General features: G+C 35.9%; 1 protein-coding gene across 1 annotated transcript; it reads left to right on the forward strand.

The window, feature by feature from the left end:
• Positions 1-1,247: 1,247 nt before the first annotated feature.
• On the forward strand, positions 1,248-2,858 carry LOC149951408 (uncharacterized; the record flags this gene model as incomplete). Its single annotated transcript, XM_090169554.1, has 1 exon — positions 1,248-2,858. A coding segment is annotated over one exon (1,611 nt), but the record flags the coding sequence as incomplete, so codon positions are not given.
• Positions 2,859-25,591: the final 22,733 nt, after the last annotated feature.

The following is a 25,591-nucleotide window of genomic DNA, read 5'->3' on the forward strand; positions in this document are numbered from 1 at the left end:
TAAACATGAATAATGGTTAACGGTCCCGACCTCTATGTGAGTGGGTTGCTCTATCGAGAAAGATTAGTTATTTAGCATATTTCGTTAGAGGTGGGCAAAAATTGTGAGCGAATTCTGAAATGAACGTTCAGAACTTTTCAATTTGAGTGATCAAGTAAGCTAGTGCTCAATACTGGCGATGCTATTTTCTCTCTCTTAAACTGAACCAGCTCAGGCCGAACGCCGTGAAATTCTCTCAGTCACTGATCGTTCACGGTGCGTTAAACGAAATCGGATGATCCACACGCTAGCCAGCTCAATTTGAAGCGCCACGTCCTCCAGTGGCGGGTTAATTCGTTCACTAGAAAGCGCTGACGGCGGGCTGAGTGAGATCGCGCCGAGAGAAGCGCTAGTTTTGTAACATTGGAATTTCTCAACGCACTGAGAGACGGGATAGTCTTTTTTCCGGAATTCGCTCATAGCGCGGTGAGAAAAAATTATACAAATAATATTTTATTGTCGATTTTTTTATTCAATGCACTTTTTTATGAAATAATTTATAAGAAATGAAACTTTTTTCTCACAGCGCTTTGAGCGAATTCCGGGAAACAGTCTACCCGTCGTTCAGTGGGATGAGAAATTCCAATGTTGAAAAATTGCCGCTTCTCTCGGCGCGATCTCACTCAGCCCGCCGTCAGCGCTTTCTAGTGAACGAATTATCCCGCCGCTAGGGGAAGCGGCGCTTAAAATTGAGCAGGCTAGCGCCTCGATCGGTCGATCTCGCTCACCGCGCCGTGAAAAATCACTGACTGAGCGAACTAATCGGCGATCACCCTGAGCTGGCTCAATTTATCTTTCTCGCTTAACAAGAGCAACCAACCTTCGTATTTGAAGTGCTCACTCGTTTCGAGAGGATTTTAAAAAATGAACGCTCACAATGTTTGCCCACCCCTGTATTTGCCCTTAAATTTCCGAGGCATATCCCTGGTTCCTATGATGTTAGTCAACAATATTTTATTTCATTCGTCACTTTCAGAACGGGTGGCCGCCGAATCCATTTCGTGATTGCTAATCTTGGAATTTGATTTTGTTCAGGCCTTGAAAGCAACGCTACAAACCCTCCCAATCGTAGCAGCGAGACAGATTCCTCAACCAAAAGAGACTTCGCAGAGAACTTCAAGCTTGAAACTAGCAAAATGAGCAGCGGAGAATTGAAGAAACACAAGTGCACTGAGTGCGTCTATGCCACGAACCAAAAGGGCCATTTAAATGTTCACAAAAGAAAACATACAGGCGAAAAACCTTTTCAATGTGACCAATGTAATTACGCATTTGCACATAAAACCCATTTGATTTCACACAAAAAAACTCACACGGGCGAAAAACCCTTTCACTGTGACCAATGTAAATACGCATCTTCACGGAAACGCGATTTGATTTCTCACAAAAGAACTCACACGGGTGAAAAACCCTTTCAGTGTGACCAATGTAGTTACGCATCTGCAAGAAAACCCGATTTGATTTCCCACAAAAGAACTCACACTGGCGAAAAACCCTTTCAATGTGACCAATGTAGTTACGCATCTGCACATAAAACCCATTTGATTTACCACGAAAGATCTCATACGGGCGAAAAACCCTTTCAATGTGACCAATGTAGTTACGCATTTGCACGGAAAACCCATTTGATTTCACACACAAAAACTCACACGGGCGAAAAACCCTTTCACTGTGACCAATGTAAATACGCATCTTCACGGAAACGCGATTTGATTTCTCACAAAAGAACTCACACGGGTGAAAAACCCTTTCAGTGTGACCAATGTAGTTACGCATCTGCAAGAAAACCCGATTTGATTTCCCACAAAAGAACTCACACTGGCGAAAAACCCTTTCAATGTGACCAATGTAGTTACGCATCTGCACATAAAACCCATTTGATTTACCACGAAAGATCTCATACGGGCGAAAAACCCTTTCAATGTGACCAATGTAGTTACGCATTTGCACGGAAAACCCATTTGATTTCACACACAAAAACTCACACGGGCGAAAAACCCTTTCACTGTGACCAATGTAAATACGCATCTTCACGAAAACGCGATTTGATTTCCCACAAAAGAACTCATACGGGTGAAAAACCCTTTCAATGTGACCAGTGCAGTTACGCATCTGCGTTCAAGAAGTATTTGAATGCTCACAAAAGAACCCACACGGGGGAGAAACCGTTTCAATGTGACCAATGTAATTACGCATCTGCACGAAAATCCAATTTGATTTCCCACCAAAGAACCCACTCGAGAGAGGAACCTGCTGGATGTACATGGCGCGGATTCCAGGGCAGATACCAGATAAATTTTATTCACCACGGTAAATCGCGTCACGCTCTGAGGGCAGGGTCACACAAGTGTCCAATTTTCGACCAGAACCTCGCCACGAAAATAAACCTCCGAGATCACCTTCGAATCCATGGTCTTTCTGCAAACCAATCTTCACGACCACGGCTGATCAAGAGCCTGTGCCGTCAATGGGGAGTTAGGTCTTGCTCGGTGCAGCTACGACGCGTCACAAATGAACAATTTCAATCTTGCACCGAAAACACCGTCCCCGCTTACGTCGTACAACCCAAAGTTCCCGGCTCTGACGCGCACCCAACCGGGACCCTACCCGTTAAGAAGGAAATGGTCCTTGGCACTGAATGTCTCTCAGTCGATGTCAGTGCCATCAAAAAAGAGCTTATTTATGACTTCATGGAGCTTGTGGGTATTCCGTCAGTTGTCAAATTAGAAGAATTGAGATATCGGCCAAATGGGGATAACAACCAGGGTGTCTTAAACACGAACACTGAATGCGGTTCTGAAGAACAAAACTTAACGTAAATTTTAAGGACCCAACATACGAAATAAGTGGTTTTTCTGTCATTTTAATCTCATATTTTTATTTGATCCGAACTACTTAAGACATATTCCAACACGTTTTGCCGTTTTTTATTTTTTCAGACATTGTTCATAAATTGAAAGAAATTGTTTGCTTTTTTTCTTAGCAAAGTATTCAGTTTTATTTTGAACAAAATGAAAGGTTTTTTCTTCCGATCAGTCCTTTAGAACCCAATTCGGAGTGTAGATTATCCAAACTACAGAAAAGTATTGATTAAGTATCTTTTACATCAAAACGATAATTATATCGCCACCAAATTGTTTAATACGGGTACTTGGTATACATTTATCCAAAGGATTGTAAACAGCAGTTGTTGCGTAACGGCTAATTAATTAATAAATGCTTTGAAAAACCTATCCTCAGGCCACAAAGGAACAAAATATTATTCCAATACAATCCAACCAAACAGCGTTTGGAGGGTGGAAAGGGGAAACCGAACAACTCCAGTGGGGAGAGAACCTGCAAACTCTACGCAGAAGGAGGGGTTCCAAGTTTTCACCCAGTGCCACAAGTTGGAATAGAACCCTGCTCCTCTGGCTGCGAGACGAAAGGGCTAATTACTCCGCCACCCCACTCTAGCCCTGACACCGCAGCTTAGGAATGAAAATATGTTTTCATGTAATCCGTTATTAAAAGCAGTTTCTTTTGATTGTTGAACTGTTATTGGATGATTTACAGGCCCGTAGCCACGGGGGGGGGCAACTTCAAAAGTTAAATTTGCCCCTTCAAATAAAATTTTATATGCCCCCACCTGCCCCCTCAATTTAATCCATTCCCCCTCAAAGAATATTATCTACCTCTTCATCTTTATTAGTTTTTTAAACTTCTATTCGTTGAAATTTTCATTTTGAACCACTTGTTTTTGTCTAAGGCTTAGATCGTTATTTATACATGTAGTTCACTATTTCTTAATAAAATGCAAGTTGTAGAATGGTCTGCTTCAGAAAGCAAGGTTTTTTTGTTGTACACCAAAAACATTTCACGGTGCTACTTATGTTAATTTTCGAAATAAGGTAACGAAAAAAATGTGCCCCTTTACAAAAAGTTACTGCCCCCTTAACAAAAAATTTCGGATTACGGGTCTGATGATTAATACATGTTCCCCGTGGAATTTCTTCGAGGTCGTTAGTGAAAGTGAAAATGGCCCATTTCTAACTACCGGAAAGGGCCGAAAGTGACGCCGATTAAATTTAATTTATGCCGAAATTTTCCCAAGGGGAAATTCATTTATGGATTTACATATCGTATAATAGTTTAAGAAGTCGCTTTCATTTTCAGTATATCAGTATGGTCAATTGAGGTAAGTGTGATCAGCGGCTAAATGTGATCACCCCTATTATTTCCCCAAATATTATTATATTAAAATATTTGATGAATGGATATTGAAATATAATTAATTATACACATTTTGTATATTTTCCATATTAAAATATACAAAATTTAGTTTTTAAAACTTTTATTTGAAAAAACGTTATACTCTTCTAATTGTGTTTGGAGATTTTATGTCCAAAAGAAACGTTTTGTGATTTTTTTTCCTAACAGGCAAACCGGTTTCATATTTTGGTATTTTGTAGTCTGCTTATCTTTTTATGTGCTGGGTAATTTGTTTTTGCTAATGATTTAAGGTTTTACAAATTTAATCTCGAACAACTCGTTCTAAATTTGCAGTGAGGGGTACGTGTGGTCAGTTAATCAATGTTAAATTTTGGTAAAATAATTTTGGGTTTATAAAACAACGTTTGATAATTTTCTTGATGTAAACTTACTAAAAAAGGAAAGAATAAGCTTTAGCTAGTTATATAAGCATCTGGGTACTTAAGTTTAGCTTAATTAGGACACCATATTTAACCTCTGTATGTTATTTCATTGCGATTGGTCAAGGATTTTGCGTTATCACAATTACCCCACCCTTCTATCACAATTTGACCCACATTTTGGGGGTAAATGTGATCAGTAACAGAGTTAAATTAAATAATTAATATTTAAATAACTATTTATTTGATATTAAATTTGATTGCGTAGTTGTGCAGGATAAAGTGGCCATATTAATGGTACTAATTGTTAATAGGATGCTATTTTTAGTTTAGGAGTAATTTCATGTAAACTCCAAAAAACATTTTATCACACTTACCTCCATTGACCCTAATTATTTATTCCTTTGGACCAAAAAGGTTTAATTGGTGCCATCTACAAGTGTTTAAATATAAGCTATTTTTTTACGTGTTTATATCTGTTTTAATTATTTGTGGATCGGTCTACACTAACTCGCAACTTAGCAAAGGCATTATTTTCGTGATTATACTGACAGTAGCGGCGCGCGCGTTAAGCGGGTAGGCTAAGAATTTGGTGGTCCTCCTAGAAAACAGGCAAGTCGAAGTGCATGTGAGTTATAGACAAAAGGACAGCCGAGCGTACCTCTTTCCCGCCAAACTGGGAGGGAAAAGCGGGCGGGCGATGTTCGTCTCCATTTTTGGGTTTGTGCGCTGTGCAGTGCCGCCACCTCTGAGCGGAATAATTGCAGATAATTAAACCAGAGTGCACAACGAGAGATGTCACTACTGCGCCGAAAGAAGGCACTTTCGCCTGAGACATTAAAGAGAACAACGCCGTTAAAATGGCTGGAAGTACTCCTAATACAATTTTCCCCACCAGATAACGACTCTTTAATGTCTGCTCTTCGAATTTACAGCCAATTCGTTGATAGGTGTCGTCAAAAAATTGGCCGTAGCGGGAGTCTTATCGCAAAATGGATAGAGTTCGTTAAATAGACCTTTCCATAAAGTGTTCGTTACGGTAAGAGGGGAAGGAACACTGTTTTTGCTAGGATGATATAGCACAATGTTAAATCCTTGTTTTTATTCTCGGTATGTCGTCTGCTACCGAGTGTAAGTATTTCAAAACACGGCGGATTAAAATAATCCAAGTGTTATTGTTATAAAATACTACCTAATAAATATCTAAGCAGTGCCGTCTTTCCCATTGGGCCCGTTGGGCCAGGGCCCAGGGCCCCGAGTTCGAAAAGGGCCCCCTCAGGCTCAAAACAAAACCATTCAACATTAAAATTTCCTATTTGTAATAATGGCTAAGCGAAGGAAAGGTTTATCTTGGCCCCACTTTTTTTTATTTCACTGAGACATTTTATGGTAATCGGTGGGCATATTTAGTCGGAGCTGATTTCTACCTTCGATAAATTGTTTTCTCTTACCAGGGCCGGCGTTAGGGCGTGCGGGGCCCCTTTCCCCCCATAACAAATTGGCCGAGGAAATGTTCTAAACAAATAGGGTTCGCTCGCTCGGTGAACAAATTCATAAAATTGCTATATACATGATTCCCATATTCCAAATCACAGGAATCTGACCGATAATCTTAATTTTTTTCGGAATCAAAGAATCATCATCGAATCTGGAATCGAGTTCGAATCATAAAAGCTTACCCGGAATCAAATTCGAATCATTGAATCGTCTCAGGGCCCCTGAAGGCAGCGCTTACCGCGGGACCCTAGGCGGTCACCTCGTTCGCCTTGCCGAAAGACCGGCTTTGTCTCTCACCAACAGTTTTCTGGACACAGCTAAATTTTTAGGGTGACTATGTTTAGAGTGCGGAGTTGACGTCAAACGAGCTTGAAGTAGGTCACGTATAAGATATTGCCACTATTTGATACGACTAAATTATGACGTTAAATTTCGGGTTTACAATTCCCACCGGCGGATCGAAGTTTTGTTATTAATTTTATGGAATACCAAATAATGAATTTCAGAAAACCGAGTATTTTATTTTAAAATTTTTACTATTTGATTTGGTCAAATTTACAAATTTATTTGGCATTCCCGGAAAATGTTTGCCCGTAAGCCCTGAAACCTTTGCACTGTTTGAGAGAAGGCGCTAAAATGTTTCATGAAGCATTATCTTGAAGTGTTTCCCTCTTTAAGGAATGTGTATGAAATAATTATAGCAAAAAGAAAATATACTGTATCCTAACAAAAAACGTTTAGCTTCTGTATCTTTGCCCTTGTTTTGTGTGAAATTTCCTTAGCTCACGATATTACTTATATAATAAATCGCATAGTACGAATAAGTATGACACTAAACAATTTCTGCGAAGGAAAATCTGTGACAATGATTGTGTAATCGAAAGTTTTGGAAGGGGAGACTCTTCCCTTCCTAAACTCTTCGCCGATAAATGCCAGGTTAGTTTGATGGCGATAGTAACTATCGTAAACCCATTTATGTTTCCAATTCAAAAAGAAGTACTCTAAAGGGAATATAACCCCACAATTTTAAGGATTACCTCTCAAGTAAACCACTAAGCAGCGCCGATGCCTCTAAAGCCATAGGAGGAAGCGGCCAACAGCGAAACCGTTGGAGGGCGACCAAAATACCAGAGGTTATATTCCCTTTAAAGAATGAAGCGAGTGTTTATTATTCAGATATTTCACTTCCGATTCAATAATACATGATTATTTTCCCAAAGTAAGCGTTATTTATATTTGCAGAAGTTAATTTTCTTCTGATACTTGTGAAAGTGTTTGAATTTTCTGGGCTCGTTCATCAAAAGTTGAAAATGGCTAATAGCAACGATTTCCCGCGCGTTGTTACTTGGAACTTTCAAATACTAAGTAATTCTAGGACCGGTGTCAGTTTTTAACCACATAATGATTTAGGTTGTCATTGCCGAAACAGAATATCATTAAAAATGTTGCATTGGGTGATAGTAAATATAATATTTTGTTACTTATGCCTTTAGGTATTTAGTAACCCAGAGCATAAGCCAATGGAAAAGGCGTAAGAAAATTATATCAACAATGCTAGCAGCACGTTTAGAAAGTTGGAGGGGAGAACGTCACTGAGGAATTATTTTAATATCATCCTACGATTGATGGGGCAAAGAAGTTAAAGCTATTCCATAACGTTATCTTTTCCCATTGTATGCTGTAGTGTAATTTACCATTATTTAACAACTTTTACCATTTTATGCTGTAGTGTTATTTACCGATATTTAACAACTTTTCCCATTTTATATCATGTTATTTACCATCTATTAAATACCACACTTTCATAGTCGATGTAATTTTACTCCTCAAGCTAAAACGTTGATATTTGGAATATGATAAAAACTTCCCTTTAGTTAAAATTTTCAAACCTGGCGGTATTTGTTCGAATACTTCCGGTCATTTTCGAACTCAAATTTTACAAATGATTTCTAAAAACCGAAATATTTGGTTTTTGACTAATAGCCAACATGGGCGCCAGCAGATATTCCAAGGGAATGATATAGCAACCTCACTCGCTTCGCTCGTTCGGAGGTCTCACAGAACGGTTTGATAAATGATAATGAACGAGCTTTCCGTAAGTGATATAAGACACATTTGAAGTAATTACTCTACTGCAGTGTATTCCCCAAAACGAAGAACGACAGTTCCAGTAATACGTTGGTGCGGACGGGCCGCGGTTAATTTTTGGGTATTAGCCTAGTCTCAGATAATTAATCGAAAATAACGGCGGGAAAAACTAAGACCCAAGAAGGGCAAAGGGGCATAGCACATTGAAGGGGGTGGGGGGGGGGCGACAATTACTCCCATGCTGTGGCCGTACATGATACCAAAAATAAATGATAAATTTCGACTCGCCCTGCCCTACCTTGAAGATTACTCGGATACAGCCCATACTTGCTATCTCGTCGCCACTTTGGTGCCCCCAATTCGTACACCACCATAGGGGGCCCCCAAAATAAAAAGTGCCAGGGCCTCACAATATGTAAAGACGGCCCTGTATCTAAGAATTAAAAAAAAAGTAGCATAAGACCCAAAAGTGTGTCAGAATGGTTAATGAGAGTTTGTCGCAAAGTAAAACAGGGAAAAAAAGGCATCGAAATCGAGGTACTCCAGCGCCACCGAGTGTCTATGGGTGAGTAATTCGAAGAGATAAAATCGAGCCAGACTTTAGACTATACACTAGTACTATTCCAACTAGTAGGTTATGTAGTCTATAGTGTGACTAGGTCTCACTAGAAATTTTAATAGGCGCGAAGGTACAGCTGACACACTTTTGGGTCTTATGCTACTTTTGGTATTAACAATACTTTCACAGAGTTGATATGAGTATTGCAATAATAATTCATTTAATTAGTATCGAAAATAAATTAAAGTAAGTTTGAACTCCGATGTCACTTAGCCTAACCCAAGCTCCGTGTAAAAGGTTTGGGCAATTCTTACCCTAAAATGCAAAACGTTATTGTTTAGTTTTAGCGAAATTGGTGGTGTGTGATATGGGGCGCCAAACCGGAAAAAACTAAAAAACATTTCTAGAAATATTTTAACATTTCTAGGAATATTTTAACATTTCTAGGAATATTTTAAAATACCTATCAATTTTAAGAATCCTATATATTTTAAAAGACTTTCTATAGATATTTTAATAGACTTTCTATAGATATTTTAATAGACTTTCTATAGATATTTTAATAGACTTTCTATAGATATTTTAATAGACTTTCTACAGATATTTTAAAGCGTTTCCTAGTTATTTTAAGAGAGACGTTTCCTATTTTACGGACATGGAATATTTTTCGGCAAAACGCGGGAGAGAAAGCAGCGCTTGTAGTTTACAATCTGAGAGTTGAGTGTGAACACTGTAAAGGCGAACTCTGATGGTACTTGGACCGTTCATGGGATGGTACTTTCTTTAACATGAATTGTTCAATGTCATTCTTATGGCTTGACGACAAACAAATGTATCCTATTCCTGGAGGCGGGATTCTGTAGAGCGATTCATTGCTTTCACTCAGGGATAGTTAATTTATCGACAGATCGTTGCTTATTTCGGACAAACATGGGAACGCTTTAATCGACAAAACCATACTGTTGGTCCATATGCCATTGTATTTTCTCAAATACAAAAGAGTAAATTTATTTCATCGTTACCAACCCACAATCATAAGGGGCCTTTATGTGACAACTGATCTTGGGTATCGCTTCTATCTATTGCTGACTTATCAAACTCAATTACAAAATTTCAATAAAAGAACCATGGAAATGGTGTACTCACCTATTTATTGACGGCTCAAAAACCACTCTTTTAAGCGCCTCCTAATGAACTTTTTACGGAAAATAAATGGCAAAGGTTGCGAGGCAGTCGGTGTTGGGCATAGTATCCTCGCTGTCCACTTTCACCAACCCAAGCTGAAAGGAGTGTGCCGGCGGTGCGATACCGAACTCCCTGAAGGTCGTTTAAATGGCAAAATCTGCGAGACAGTCGGTGTTGGGCATCGTATCCTCACTGCCTACTTTCACCAACTCGAGCAGAATTGAATGGAGTGTGCCGGCGGTGTGATACCGAACTCCGTGAAGGGTGTTTAAATGGCAAAGGTTGCGAGACAGTCGGTGTTGGGCATAGTACCCTCACTACCCACTATTACCAACTCGAGCTGAAGGGAGTGTGCCGTGGGAGCGTTACCGAACTCCCTGAAGGTCTAATAAAGTCAGAATATGCCAAACCAACCTCTGCCCTCAAAGGAATTCGCCTTTGAATTCAAAACAACCAGCCAAAAATACAAGTTTGGTCTCGCCCGTGATGGATATGCCCTCTTCCTGCCCAGTTGCTTTGTTTACGAAAGGGTTATTCCCTCAGTTCTAAAATCATTTCTGTTTCACCCTTTTAGTTGGCTCTATAAAATGCCTTAACCACTGCGAAATAAGTTGAAGCAGAAGTAGATAATAAACCTATTCGGCGCAATTATTCCATTTCACATTGAACCCATGTTATTTTGATGATAGTTCATTCTGCGGCAGTACAGAAACCGCGCCCAAGTAGCACGAGCACGTGTATATGAGGGTGATATTTAGTATTCATCGTTAATATTTCGTGTTGAGTAAAATATATACTTCGCTTCAACGTGTTAAGTTAATGTATAAGACACTTTTTCAGTAATGCGTTTCACTTCACTTGTTTCCTACGTATAAATATGGCGATTGTATAACTATATTGGCAGACAGGTAGTTTTTCGTAAATAAATTGTAGATAAATAACTAGGTTTTAAAAGTGTTATGCTTTACGTTTCGATCACGTAGATATATGCCTAATTTACTCGTGCTCCTGCTATACCGGATATCAGTAGATTGGTAATTAGAGCTTCAAAAAGTTGACATTTAACCAGGGGCGTAAACAAGTGAATGGTTCCTTTTAAAAACCCTTCCATGGGAGTATCTTTGACTACGGAAAATTTGTATCACCTTCCTTTGCCCCTCTTATTTTTCACCAGGAATTTTTAAGTGTTTAATTATGCGTCCTTACCGATTATACAATGCGCTTATTAAGTTTAAATTGCATTAAATCATATGGTATTAAGCTGGTATTTGTCTTGTAGTAAAAAATAATTTTTTGTGTTTTAAGCGGTTTAATTTCATTCATTAAGAGATTATTTCGAGTATATTAATTGCTTATTTTTCGTGTGTCAAACTATTCTTTTTCGTGCACCAATTGGTTATTTTGCGTGCATTAATTGTTTATTTTTTCATGTAGTTAGGGATATTTGCCGTGCATTAATAAGTTTCTGTCGTGCATTAATTGGTTATTTTGCGTGAACTTATTCGTTATTTTGCCTGAACTTCTTGGTAATTTTCCTTGTAATTAGCGATATTTTCCGTGTATTTATAGGTTATTTGGCGTTTATTTCGAATACATTAAACTATTATTTGGCATGTATTAAGCTTTTTTTCGTGTATAAAGCATTTTGTAAGATAATTGGGCAGAATAAAAGAGAATGAAGATCTATTTAAGAAATATTGAATTGAAGAGGTAGAAGTTGTTTCGTAGCCATTTGTTTTTGATAATCAATACCCTTTATTTTAACGACTTTTTCATTCCAGTATTAAAGAGAATGAAAGTTAAGATATGCACTTTGGAAAAAATTATTTACTAATATAAAACACAATCAATAAATGTATTGTATCCCAAAATCTTTATTTAATCTAGTATTAGACGAAAACTCATCGTGTAATGTTCACCTTTTCATCACAAAATTAAAAAATAAACAATAAATACACGCAAAATAAACAATAAATGAACGCAAAATAACCAAGTAATGAACCCAAAATAGCCAATTAATGCACCTAAAATAGCCAACTATTGCACAAAAGCTAACTTATTAATGCACCCAAAATAACTTATTAATGCACCCAAAATAACTAATTAATGCACCCAAAATAGGCAACTAATACACAGAAAATAAACAATTAATGCACACAAAATAACCGATTGACCAACGAAAAAAACCAATTGACACAAAAAATATGCAATTAATGTACGCTTAATAATACCTGAATTGACGGAAACTAACCGCTCAATACACAAAAAAAGAACGCCTTAATACACGCAAAATCGCTTATTAATGCGGTATAATTTAAATAAAAAACACGGTTATTGTTTTCAAAATTAATGCAATTTGAACTTAATAGGTTTTTTTTTATCTAAATGTACGCGTTATTTAACACTTAAAAACTACGTGGTGAAACACGTGCTAACTGGTGACTTGATTAACGTTTACCAAACGTGTTTCGTGTACGTTTTAGAAACCTCGATAAGACACGTAATATGTAGGTGATGGTGCTACCTGGGCGGGCGTTTTCCATTGGTTCTTACTTACTATTATGACATTTCTCGGAGGAAAAGTAGTTCGAGAGGTAGTCACCAGGTGGCTTGGGCTTCTAAAATAAAATAAGACCGAGCTGAAGGCAACATTTTGAAATTTGTTTATTATTTTTCCTTATAAATGAAATTGACAAGTTAATGTACTGTAAATTTAACAATAAAATTATTGAACTAAATATGTTTGAGGACTATCTTGTACATATAACTATATAAAGAACAGAGAACCACTGCTGTACAATAAAACTTTATTTAAAAAGCTATGCTACGGCCGTTTCGGCGCTACAACCAGAGAAAATTTAGTTAGGGAACGGCAAGTGGGGGTTGAATTGTCGCTCTTAAAACCACGTGATCGAAATAACAGGCCAGGTCGGTTTCCGGTATGATGCTTTTGTAACCTCCCTAAAGAGGCGGAGTTATGATAGACGTTAGAAGCACCAAATTTGAAATTCGGCTCTCTGGCCTAATCAAACTTGAACAGCCATGTTTCATCTTTAAAGGTAATTATATTGTTTCTTAATTTAAAATATTTCGTAATGCTTTTTTTATGATATTATTTATTTAGGTGCTGTTTACCTTTGTCTACAGTATACTTTCAAGAAGCTAAATGAACCAAAATTTTTTATGGATTAAGTAAAGGATCTCCAACTAAGGAAGAAATTCCCACCATTCACATTCCAGAAATTAAAACAAATAACAGCTCAAGCTCTTCTCAAAGTACAATTTAAATTGACGATAATTCAATGTATAATTTTTTAAATGGAGACCCAAATTTGGAACTTAACAACAATTTTTACCTTCATCATGAAATTTCCCACTACAATATGTATTCCTAATAAATGTTCCTATTCATAATGAGTGAAGAATCAGAATAGTGTTACAACGTTCGGAAAGATTAAGTGATATATCTAGTGATATAAATGTTTTGAAATTTGTGTTATGTAAAGATTAATTTAGGCTTATTTTGTTTACATAACCAAAAAATGGCTATTTTGGGTTCATTACTTGGTTATTTTGCGTGCATTTATTGTTTATTTTTTAATTTTGTGATGAAAAGGTGAACATTACACGATGAGTTTTCGTCTAATACTAGATTAAATAAAGATTTTGGGATACAATACATTTATTGATTGTGTTTTATATTAGTAAATAATTTTTTCCAAAGTGCATATCTTAACTTTCATTCTCTTTAATACTAGAATGCAAAAGTCGTTAAAATAAAGTGTATTGATTATCAAAAACAAATGACTACGAAACAACTTCTACTTCTTCAATGCAATATTTCTTAAATAGATCTTCATTCTCTTTTATTCTGCCCAATTATCTTACAAAATGCTTTATACACGAAAAAAAGCTTAATACATGCCAAATAATAGTTTAATGTATTCGAAATAAACGCCAAATAACCTATAAATACACGGAAAATATCGCTAATTACAAGGAAAATTACCAAGAAGTTCAGGCAAAATAACGAATTAGTTCACGCAAAATAACCAATTAATGCACGACAGTAACTTATTAATGCACGGCAAATTTCCCTAACTACATGAAAAAATAAACAATTAATGCACGCAAAATAACCAATTAGTGCACGAAAAAGAATAGTTTGACACACGAAAAATAAGCAATAGGTGTTTTTACAAAAGATCGGTAGTCACGTGTTTTCAGTAAGTTTGCGTCACTACGGTCAAAATGAAATCTCGAAGTTGGCCGATAATTTAGTGTCGTCCGCTATTTAAGACCAGGCTTACCTGTCGTTTAGTTTAACAGTAAAGTGAAAGTTCTAACTGCTATAGAAGATTATTTATTATTGCTGAGTATTTTATGTCTTTCAAGGTTAGTAACTAAAAATAACTAAAACCAGACTACCTTATAATATACATAACACATTAAAAGATATTTTTAATACAACCCTAGCCTTTATTTATATATTTGTAACGCTGTTAATATTTAAAACTAAATTTTTCTATACGCGGGCCTTAGTATCAGCAGCCGGATCTTAGCAGACGATGCCTTGCTCAAACATACTGAATTCCCATGAGCCTCTATAGCGAAAATCTTTTGTAGAACCACCTTTTAATATACTCGAAATAATCTCTTAATGCATGAAATTAAACCGCTTAAAACACAAAAAATAATTTTTTACTACAAGACAAATACCAGCTAAATACCATATGATTTGATGCAATTTAAACTTAATAAGCGCATTGTATAATCGGTAAGGACGCATAATTAAACACTTAAAAATACCTGGTGAAAAATAAGAGGGGCAAAGGAAGGTGATACAAATTTTCCATAGTCAAAGATACTTCCATGGGAGGGTTTTTAAAAGGAACCATTCACTTCTTTACGACCCTGGTTAAATGTCAACTTTTTGAAGCTCTAATTACCAATCTACTGATATCCGGTATAGCAGGAGCACGAGTAAATTAGGCATATATCTACATGTCGAAACGTAAAGCTTAACACTTTTAAAACCTAGTTATTTATTTACAATTTATTTACGAAAAACTACCTGTCTGCCAATATAGTTATATAATCGCCATATTTATACGTAGGAAACAACTGAAGTGAAACGCATGACTGAAAAAGTGTCTTATACATTAACTTAACACGTTGAAGCGAAGTATATATTTTACTCAACACGAAATATTAACGATTAATACTAAATATCACCCTCATATACACGTGCTCGTGCTACTTGGGCGCGGTTTTTGTACTGCCGCAGAATGAACTATCATCAAAATAACATGGGTTCAATGTGAAATGGAATATTTGCGCCGAATAGGTTTATTATCTACTTCTGCTGAGGGAATAACCCTTTCGTAAACAAAGCAACTGGGCAGGAAGAGGGCATATCCATCAAGGGCGAGACCAAACTTGTATTTTTGGCAGGTTGTCTTGAATTCAAAGGCGAATTCCTTTGAGGGCAGAGGTTGGTTTGGCATATTCTGACTTTATTAGACCTTCAGGGAGTTCGGTAACACCCCGCCGGCACACTCCCTTCAGCTCGAGTTAATGAAATTGGGCAACGAGGGTACTATGCCCAATACCGACTGCCTCGCAACCTTTGACATTTAAACGACCTTCAGGGAGTTCGGTAACGCTCGCCCGGCACATTCCCTTCAGCTCGAGTTGGTGAAAGTGGGCAGTAAGGATACTATGCCCAAAACCGACTGTCTCGCAACTTTTGCCATTTAAACGACCTTCACGGAGTTCGGTATTACACCGCCGGCACACTTCATTCAATTCTGCTTGAGTTGGTGAAAGTAGGCAGTGAGGATACGATGCCCAACACCGACTGTCTCGCAGATTTTGCCATTTAAACGACCTTCACGGAGTTCGGTATCACACCGCCGGCACACTTCATTCAATTCTGCTCGAGTTGGTGAAAGTAGGCAGTGAGGATACGATGCCCAACACCGACTGTCTCGCAGATTTTGCCATTTAAACGACCTTCAGGGAGTTCGGTATCGCACCGCCGGCACACTCCTTTCAGCTTGGGTTGGTGAAAGTGGACAGCGAGGATACTATGCCCAACACCGACTGCCTCGCAACCTTTGCCATTTATTTTCCGTAAAAAGTTCATTAGGAGGCGCTTAAAAGAGTGGTTTTTGAGCCGTCAATAAATAGGTGAGTACACCATTTCCATGGTTCTTTTATTGAAATTTTGTAATTGAGTTTGATAAGTCAGCAATAGATAGAAGCGATACCCAAGATCAGTTGTCACATAAAGGCCCCTTATGATTGTGGGTTGGTAACGATGAAATAAATTTACTCTTTTGTATTTGAGAAAATACAATGGCCTATGGACCAACAGTATGGTTTTGTCGATTAAAGCGTTCCCATGTTTGTCCGAAATAAGCAACGATCTGTCGATAAATTAACTATCCCTGAGTGAAAGCAATGAATCGCTCTACAGAATTCCGCCATACATACATTTATTTGTCGTCAAGCCATAAGAATGACATTGAACGATTCATGTTAAAGATAGTCTGTCACAGAGTCATTGCGCCGTCGGATGATTTCGAGCAGGAAATGCGTCACTCCTTTCTCCCCTTTTTTGGCAAAGTGACGGTGAGGCTAGTTTGATGGCGGTAAGTACGAGCGATATACACTGTTGATAAAAAAGGTTGTAAATTGTACCTTTTGAGGTTCAAAGTTTCACAACCCATTAGGTACCTCTTTTAGTACAAAAATGTACCATTATGTAAGGTTGATTTTAAACCTGCGAAGAGGGGTGATAATTGTAACCTCAAGATGTTAAAAATTGTACCATTAAATAGTGCCAAATTGTACCACATACGGTTCAAAATTTTTACATCTAAAGGATATAATTGTACCTCACAAAGGTTAAAAATTATTTACTGGCTATATATGAAAAGAATTTCGCGTACGTGTAGGATAATTATGGTACGTCTGGCAACGCTGCGAGTCCCTGCCGACTTCGTGGAAAACACCGTATTTCACAAAATACCGCCAGTTGCGCATGCAGTCAATATGGTTTAATATAACCATTCAGTACCCCTTCTTTAACAAAAACCCGTGGTCGTAGTAGGTTTCTCCCGGGCGGTTGGCCTTCTTTCGCCGAAAGAATTTTAATCCGTTTATTGTACTTATTTTTTAAGGAAGACCGTGGAAAAATAAGTCAGTTTTTTAAGCCTCGGCGTGTCGGCGAATAATTTTTTCGCGATTTCCATCAGCTGGTAGCTTACAATAGAATTATCTTCAGATTAACTAGCCAAAGCTTGAACGTTGTCCATTTCCAGAAATGGAATGTATTATCAAAGCGTACAATATAATTTGTTTACTTTTACAGCACGCGGAAAAATACTAGCCGATTCGCTAAAATTTATTATTTAATAGCTGGGGTACCCGGAATTTCGCGGGGAAATATGTCTTTTCGCGTGTTAGGCTAAAAAATTAAGAAACTCGGTCTTTTGGCTTAAACCAAAGCATAGTATCTTTTCAATAGCGGATATACCTAATTATTAAATTAAGGCAATTAATTTATTTTTTGTCAACCGTAGCCGTCGAAAACCACAGCCAGGGTACCATGTATACAAAATGTGGTCAACCTATGTGGAAAACTGTAGATTCGTATAGCGGACAAACATATATACAAACGAACATTCATTTTTATATATATAGAATTAACGATATTTAAATACGTTGGGAACCTTTTTATGACGCCTCGAAAATCGGGTAACGCTATGGGAAACGATTTGTTTTACCATCGCTGGGTGATTCTAAGTTGCACAAAGTTTACAGTTTTGAGAAGGAATAAAACCCATGATTCACTTTTCATCTACCCTTGTTTCTAACCGATTTATTTATGCGAGATCCTACTAAAATTTTATATAGAACCTTCTAGAAGGCCACTTCTCCTATTTTTCTTCAATTATTTATATATTATTATTAAATCTTAATTTTCCTCTCATACCGTTTCCTATTCGTTCAAAAGAAACCATAGAGTGCTTTTGTTTGATACGTTTTTGAAAACGTGTGAAGTTTTTACAGTGGCCGCTATCATGACACTTACCTTTTTTATCAATAGGTGAAGTACGTTGGTGACGTCATGAGTTTTGATTAATCGAAAGCACTCTACACCAAGTGCTTTCGGAACCATTTCTCGAAAATAAATTTTGAAATCTCAACCTTAGGTAGTTTATATTTGAACCTTCACCCAAATCTCAACATTGAATGGTTCGTATTCAAACCTGGATTGGTTCTATTCGAACCCTCTCTGGAATCTCAAACTTGAATGGTTCATTTTTGAACCTTCTCTGAAATGTCAACCTTTCATGGTTCGTATTCAAACCTGGATTGGTTCGTATCCGAACCATCTCTGGAATCTCAACCTTCAATGGTTCATTTTTGAACCTTCTCTGAAATCTCAAACTTCAATGGTTCGTTTCTGAAACTTCTCCGAAATCCCAACCTTAAATGGTTCGTTTCTGAACCATATCCAATATATGGACCTTATATGGTACAAACTTGATCCATTTTTGGAAATGAACCTTCAAAGGTTGAAGTTCGTACCTCTATTGTACCTTCTCCATTTACAGTGTAGCGTTCAAGTCTCAAATTCTAATCTAGCTACCTTCCAAAACGAATTAACGGTTCACTTTATGATGGCAAATTTTATGTTCGTATTCAACAATTCCTCATTATATTTCTAAATCAAGTTTGATTTTTCTTTTGAAAATATACGTGGCTTCAATAACAATTATTTTATCTTGACAGGAGAATGAAACGTTAGAGCGGAATAGAAAATTTCAATTTCCAATCCTGCTTCGAGTTTTATAGAAAAATCAATTGAAGATACGCGCTCGCAGTAGGAGATCATCAGTTCAATTACCCATCGGTTGTTAATACTTGACCAATTCATTGTGGGACACGGTATTCTGGAACAGCATTATGCCTTACCACTTCTACGATGGCTATAATTATTTCAAATCATTTGGTGTCTATTAATGGGTAACTGTACCTTTTGTCGGAACCAGGATGTAATTGGACGCGGGTGAATGAAATTGTTCTTAACATTTTTGGCGATATTTATACGTGTCCCTGAATTGAATTCTACAACGTGTTGTATTCGTATTAGTCTATTATCCAATGGATAATCCTACTTTCTGGCGGAATGGGTGGGACGATGACTCATAACTCTTCCTTTTCATAAATGTTAGTGGTTAACATAGTCTAGAACCAAATTTTAAATTAATCGCAATGTATCAACCTCGAAATTTTAAAACTTTGTGACCCAAGTATTTATGGTCTATAGTAATTTGAAAGGCAGATTTTAAAAGTTAATAAAGTTTGAGTTTGTATTCCGCGTTTTTCCCATTCCGCGCCGCCTTTATACATTTACATGTATGCTAACAGTGATGAGTAGATTTTTTGAAAACCCCTTCAAACTTTAAAAAGGTCTTTTCATTTCAGACACTATAAATATTACCAAAACGACTGTAGCCCTACCTAATCCAATTGTAATTTTTTTTTAATATTACTAAAAAGTCACGACCTTAGGCTGTTTATATAGATAATAGCTGAAATCATACGGACGGGGACATTGGAGACCCTAATGTAATTAAAATAATAACTTTAAAAATAAGAGGAAACCAAGATTTTCTATATTTTCTTTTAGTTGGTCGCGAATCCTACTTCATTTCAAAAGATTTCAGCGAACTGACGGCGGCCACAAAGTCATCCTATGGTCACATTGCCAGAACTCTTAAAGTTGGAAAAGATATATATTAAGACGACATAGTATAAGTCTATGGGCAAAACTACGGCGTAAAACCAAGTATCAGCCGCGTCTGTTATTACCAACTTTACTATAAATTACTTTTAAACTTTTATAAAAGTGGCGCGCCCAACCCACTGCGGAACCATTTTGCTTTATTTACACGAACTAGGCCTAAGCCTATAAAATACCAGTAACTTATTACCAATAAAAATATTTCTTAAAAAACGTCTTTTCTACACTTAAGCCTAATCAACATCCTGGTACCGAACGACGTAAAACTAGTTTTTCAACCAGTGTTGGGCACCGCTCATCTCATTGTGAGCGGATTTGTTATTATGAGCGAAAATGAGCGGTAAAATATCTTTTTAAAATGTTACCGCTCAAAAAAGAGCAGAAAGAGAGGAGTGCCGATTTTACCGCTCAAAAAAGAGCGGAAAGAAAGGAACGAAAATTATACCGCTCAAAAAAAAACAGCGCAAAGAGAGGAGAGCGAAAATTTTACCGCTTAAACTTCTGTCTTCTGGGTGTCCGATTTCAAAATAATTAACAATGGCAACGAGGGTTTTCGGTACGTGAAACTAGTACACGACAGTCCCTATACAGTGGCGTAACTAAACTTACGGTCGCCTGGGGCGAAAGACAAAACCTTAGCCCCCTCTCATACAATTATTATTAATTAATGAATAATAATTTGAATCACTTCAAGTATTAATTAATTAATTGACGAATTAATTCATTATTATGGCAAATGAACCACAAATATTATTTGCTTTGGTAATAAACATTGAAATTAATCTTAAGATTTTACTGAAAGTCTGAAATACAACGAATACAAATATTGTGATAATCTGTGACCGACCATTCAAAACGCGCCCTCCGCTCCTATAAGTTTGCACCTGGGGCAGCCGCCCTCTTCGCCCCCCTGGTAGATACGCTACTGCCCCTACATACCTAGGGATTGTGCACGAAAAACCTTTTCAATGTGACCGATGTAGTTACGAATCTGCACGAAAATCCCATTTTATTTCAACAAAAGAGCTCACACGGGCAAGAAACCACTTAGATTTCAAAAGCGAGATAAATTTGAATATTCACGAAAAATCGGGTCGCGCTCAGAGGGGAAAGCCACACAAGTGGCCAATTTGCGAACAGAACTTCACCACCTTAAAATTCATGGTCTTCCCGCAAACCGAAGTGGCGCTTCGACCTGTCACGAACCTGATCGACGACACCGAACTACCGGCTGTTTGAGACCTTGTCGTCAAACGGGAGTTTGTTCTACATCCGTGCAGCTACGACGAGTCAGAAATGAACAGATTTAATCTTTCACCGGAAAACGCTACTGCGCCCACATCGTACAACCCAAAGTTAAAGCAAGTAGCGCCTCCGATGAAAATCCCTCGACTACTTTTCCATATAAAAGGTAAACGACTCACTAAAGTAACGCCCCCTACCATTGCAGAATTTTTATATTTTAACATAACCACTCAAGTGACTCAACTAAATTGCCGATCTGTTTTCTTAAATCGTCTGTAACTTATATCTTTGCTGGAATAACCGTATCTCTGAGATCGTGGAAAAATGTATTAATTAAGGGCGCTGCTAGACTACTTGGCTCTTCAGAAGAATTCGTCAAGGGTGCTTCTAAAGCTTCCGCGCTTGGAATGGTTACGTTGTTCTTAATGTACTCATTCAAATACGTTCGCAAATAGTTGTTGTTATTTCTAGTATATAATGCACGACACACTTTCTGAAAATCTTTTATATGTACCCGCAAATCAGAGCTGAAGTCTTACCACAGATCGCAGTAAATTCCACAAGTGTAAAACTCAGCTAATCTCTAGAAGTCGTAATTGATGGCTCTTAACTTTTGACAGTTCTTTATTTTTCACTCGACGATCCTTGGAAACCAATTTTCCTTTATCCATTTCAGGAAACTTGAAAATTAAAATATAATTGTTATTTTCCGCCCGAGAGAGAAATCGACCTTAAAGACGAAGCTATGACGTAGAGGCTCAGCAATCAGTAGCGGCAGAGGGCCACATATTAACGAAATTAGTGGCGTCGTAGTTTTACTGGTAAGCCCAATTGGTCTTAAGAAATATCAATAGGCCTTTCCATAAAATATTTCTACGTTCATTAATTTTTTCCTACGTCACACACCACCAATTTCGTTAAATCTAAACAATAACGTTTTGCATTTTAGGGTAAGATTTCCCCAAACCTTTTACACGGAGCTCGGGTTAGGCAGACGACCCGAGGTGTTCCACACCGATTTTGTTCAAACTCGAGGGATTGGTAGACCTTCATGTAACTTGAAAAATCCTAAAGGGATTTTATTCAATGGGCAACGGTTTTGCCATGGCAACGAAAAATGTTTTTGACAACATAAAATGGAAATTTCCCCATTGAAAATAATATGGGATTTGGACCGATTCCAAGGGTCCCCCCCTGTGAAAATGTTTAAAAAAATTAAAACTAATTAAAATACCAAAATTAAACAATTGGTTGAAATTGCCGAAAAAAATCAAAATTGATCACATTTTGATCAATTTGAACTAAATGGGTGAAAATTAACCGATATGGCTAAAATTGGAAAAAATGTGAGAAAAAAATACAAACTTTGAAAAAATATTTCAAAATTTATTAAAATACTTTTTTTTTCAAAATTGAAAAATATTTATAAAATTACAATAAATATTGATCAAAAACAGTAGTTTCGATCAAAATTCATAGGAATTGACGGAAATTTATAAGTTGTGTAAAATTGGATTAATGTATAGATAAATTGCAATTTTTTTAAAAAAAAGTATTTATTTTGGTCAATTTGATCAAACTTGACCAAAATTGAAAAATAATAGATTTAAATTAGCCCAATTTTAAAGTTTTGTAAAAATTATATAAAAATAAACCAAATTCGACCATTTATCTCAAAATTGTTTGAAATATTTTTTTCAAAATTGAAAAATGTTAATAACACTGAAAAAAATTATGAAAATCAATAGTTTCGATCCAAAACGATCAAAATTGATAGGAATTGAGGGAAATTTATTTATATAGATAAATTGTAAGGCTGGGCGATTAGCATTTTTAGCCTATCGAGACGAATATCGAATACCCAATAAATTTCTAATCGAATACCGAGACGAATAGTAGTTTTTGAACCAAATACCAAATAGTTAGGCTTAGTACAAATATTACCTTATCGAATATTCGTCGAATAATAGGCCCGAATATTCGTCGAATACTATACCCAATATTCACCGAATACTATACCGAATATTCGCCGAATACTATACCGAATATTGACCCAAATATTTATCGAATAACAGATCTAATAGTCTAAATATTAAAAAAAAAATAATATCTAAATGGTAGAATTGTATCAGTGTACAGTACCATCCCAAAATAAAAAATATTTGATTTTAAAATATCACTAGAGTACAAATCTTTGGTACTACAATATTGAAGTATATATCGGTATTAAATAAGAAAATCACATTTTAACTTTTTAGGGTAATTTTTTTTCGCCGAATATCTTCCGAACATTCGCCGAATATCTTCCGAATATCTTCCGAACATTCGCCGAATATCTTCCGAACATTCGCCGAATATCTTCCGAACATTCGCCGAATATCTTCCGAACATTCGCCGAATATCTTCCGAATATTCGCCGAATATTTGCCGAATATCTTCCCGAATATTTTCCCGAATATTCGCTGAATATTTTCCGAATATTCGCCAAATATTTGCCGAATATTTAACGAATAATAATTACCAAATAATACAAATGCTATTCGATATTCGATCAAATACCAAAAAAGGCGTGAAGCGAATATCGAGACGAATAACGTCTCGATATTCGATCGAATTATTCGGTTAATTCGGTTATTCACCCAGCCTTACAAAAATTGCTTTTTTTTAAATTATATTCCAAATTTGTAAAATAATAGATCAAATTTAGCAAAATTTTTAAATTATTATTATTGTTATTATTATTGATTATTTTAAGAAACAGAGTAAAACGAAATTGTTTCATTCGTTGTTATTAACCGTTTCTCGGTTTTTCTAATCATTTGTTTTCCCATATTTTACCTTTTTAAGTACGTTATATTTACACAAACATATTTATATACAGTACTATAATAGTAATAAGGAAAGAAATTAGTTCGTCATTTCCGTTCCAACATGCTTTTTTACTAACAATTGTGAATTTAATTAAAAGTAACTTATTCGATGGTTTACTCAAGTATAACTGAAATATTTACGGGTTTACCCAATTTTATTTGAAATAATTAATAATTTTTCCCAATTTTACTTGAAGTAACTAATATTTATTGGTTTTACCCAAAATTTGTTCGCTTTCATCCGTATTTAATTGGAGGCATGCAAAATTACATGTAAAAGCCCAAAATCGCTGTCATTTGGGACATTTTTAGCGAAATCTCTTTATTTTACCCAATTTTAATTTAATTTTTTATTTTTCCCAATTTGGTTCAATTTTAGCGTAATTTCTTTATTTCACCCAATTTAATCAATGTGATTTGATATTAATAATTTTTAATGAATTTCACCCAATTTTATTACAAATAACTTATTTTCAAAGGTTTACCCAATTTAATCCAAATATTGAATTTTTAAAAGGTTTTCACCCAATTTTATTTGATATAAATAATTTTTATTGAATTTCATTTATTTTTTTATGTATTATTTATCAAGAAAATAAAATTTTAGAACTTTTAGAACCAAAAAAACTACGGATATAGATTGGAAATTAATGGGGTTTATAATCGAAACTACTTATTTTTTAAATTTTTTATACTTTTTTGTAACAAAATTTAAAGATTTTGCAAATTTGGAAAATAATTTAAAAAAGCAATTTTTCTATATAAATAAATTTCCATCAATTCCTATCAATTTTGATCGTTTTGGATCGAAACTATTGGTTTTGATAATTTTTTCAGTGTTATTAACATTTTTAAATTTTGAAAAATATATATTTCAAACAATTTTGAGGTAGTTGGTCGAATTTATTTTATTTTTATATGATTTTTACAAAACTTTAAAATTGGGCTAATTTAAATCTATTATTTTCCAATTTGGGTCCAGTTTGATCAAATTGACCACAATAAATGCTTTGTTTTTCAAAAAATCGCAGTTTATCTATACACTAATCCAATTTTACACAACTTATAAATTTCCGTCAATAGACGCTTCAATAAATAATCCTCCAAGGAAATCGCCAAGAAGTAATATTTCCGAGAGCCAGGACCTGCAAATCAATGTTTATATAGTGCTTGTTAAAATAATTTAAATTCTTCACCTTCATGGCAGCTACAAGCGTTACCCATGGCGTTCGTTCCCTTTTATCCAAGTAGCATTTTTGACATAATAAGGCTTGACAAAAACACGACGTTCGGTTTACAGGTGAAAAGTTTCCATTATTTCAACAAGCACTATATAATAAGTAACTTGCAGGTCCTGGCTCTCGGAAATATTACTCCCTGGCGATTTCCTTGGAGGATGATTTATTTAAGAGCCTATTCCTATGAATTTTGATCGAAACTACTGTTTTTTATCAATATTTTGAAATATTTTTTTCAATTTTGAAAAAAAATTATTTTAATCAATTTTGAAATATTTTTTTCAATTTTGAAAAAAATATTTTAATCAATTTTGAAATATTTTTTCAATTTTGAAAAAAAAAATATTTTAAATCAATTTGGAAATATTTTTTTCAATGTTTGTATTTTTTTATTTTTATCTCACATTTTTTTCAATTTA

This window comes from Leiobunum rupestre, chromosome 3 (assembly GCF_980474605.1).
Source record: "Leiobunum rupestre chromosome 3, qqLeiRupe1.1.hap1, whole genome shotgun sequence".
Taxonomy (NCBI): domain Eukaryota; kingdom Metazoa; phylum Arthropoda; class Arachnida; order Opiliones; family Sclerosomatidae; genus Leiobunum; species Leiobunum rupestre.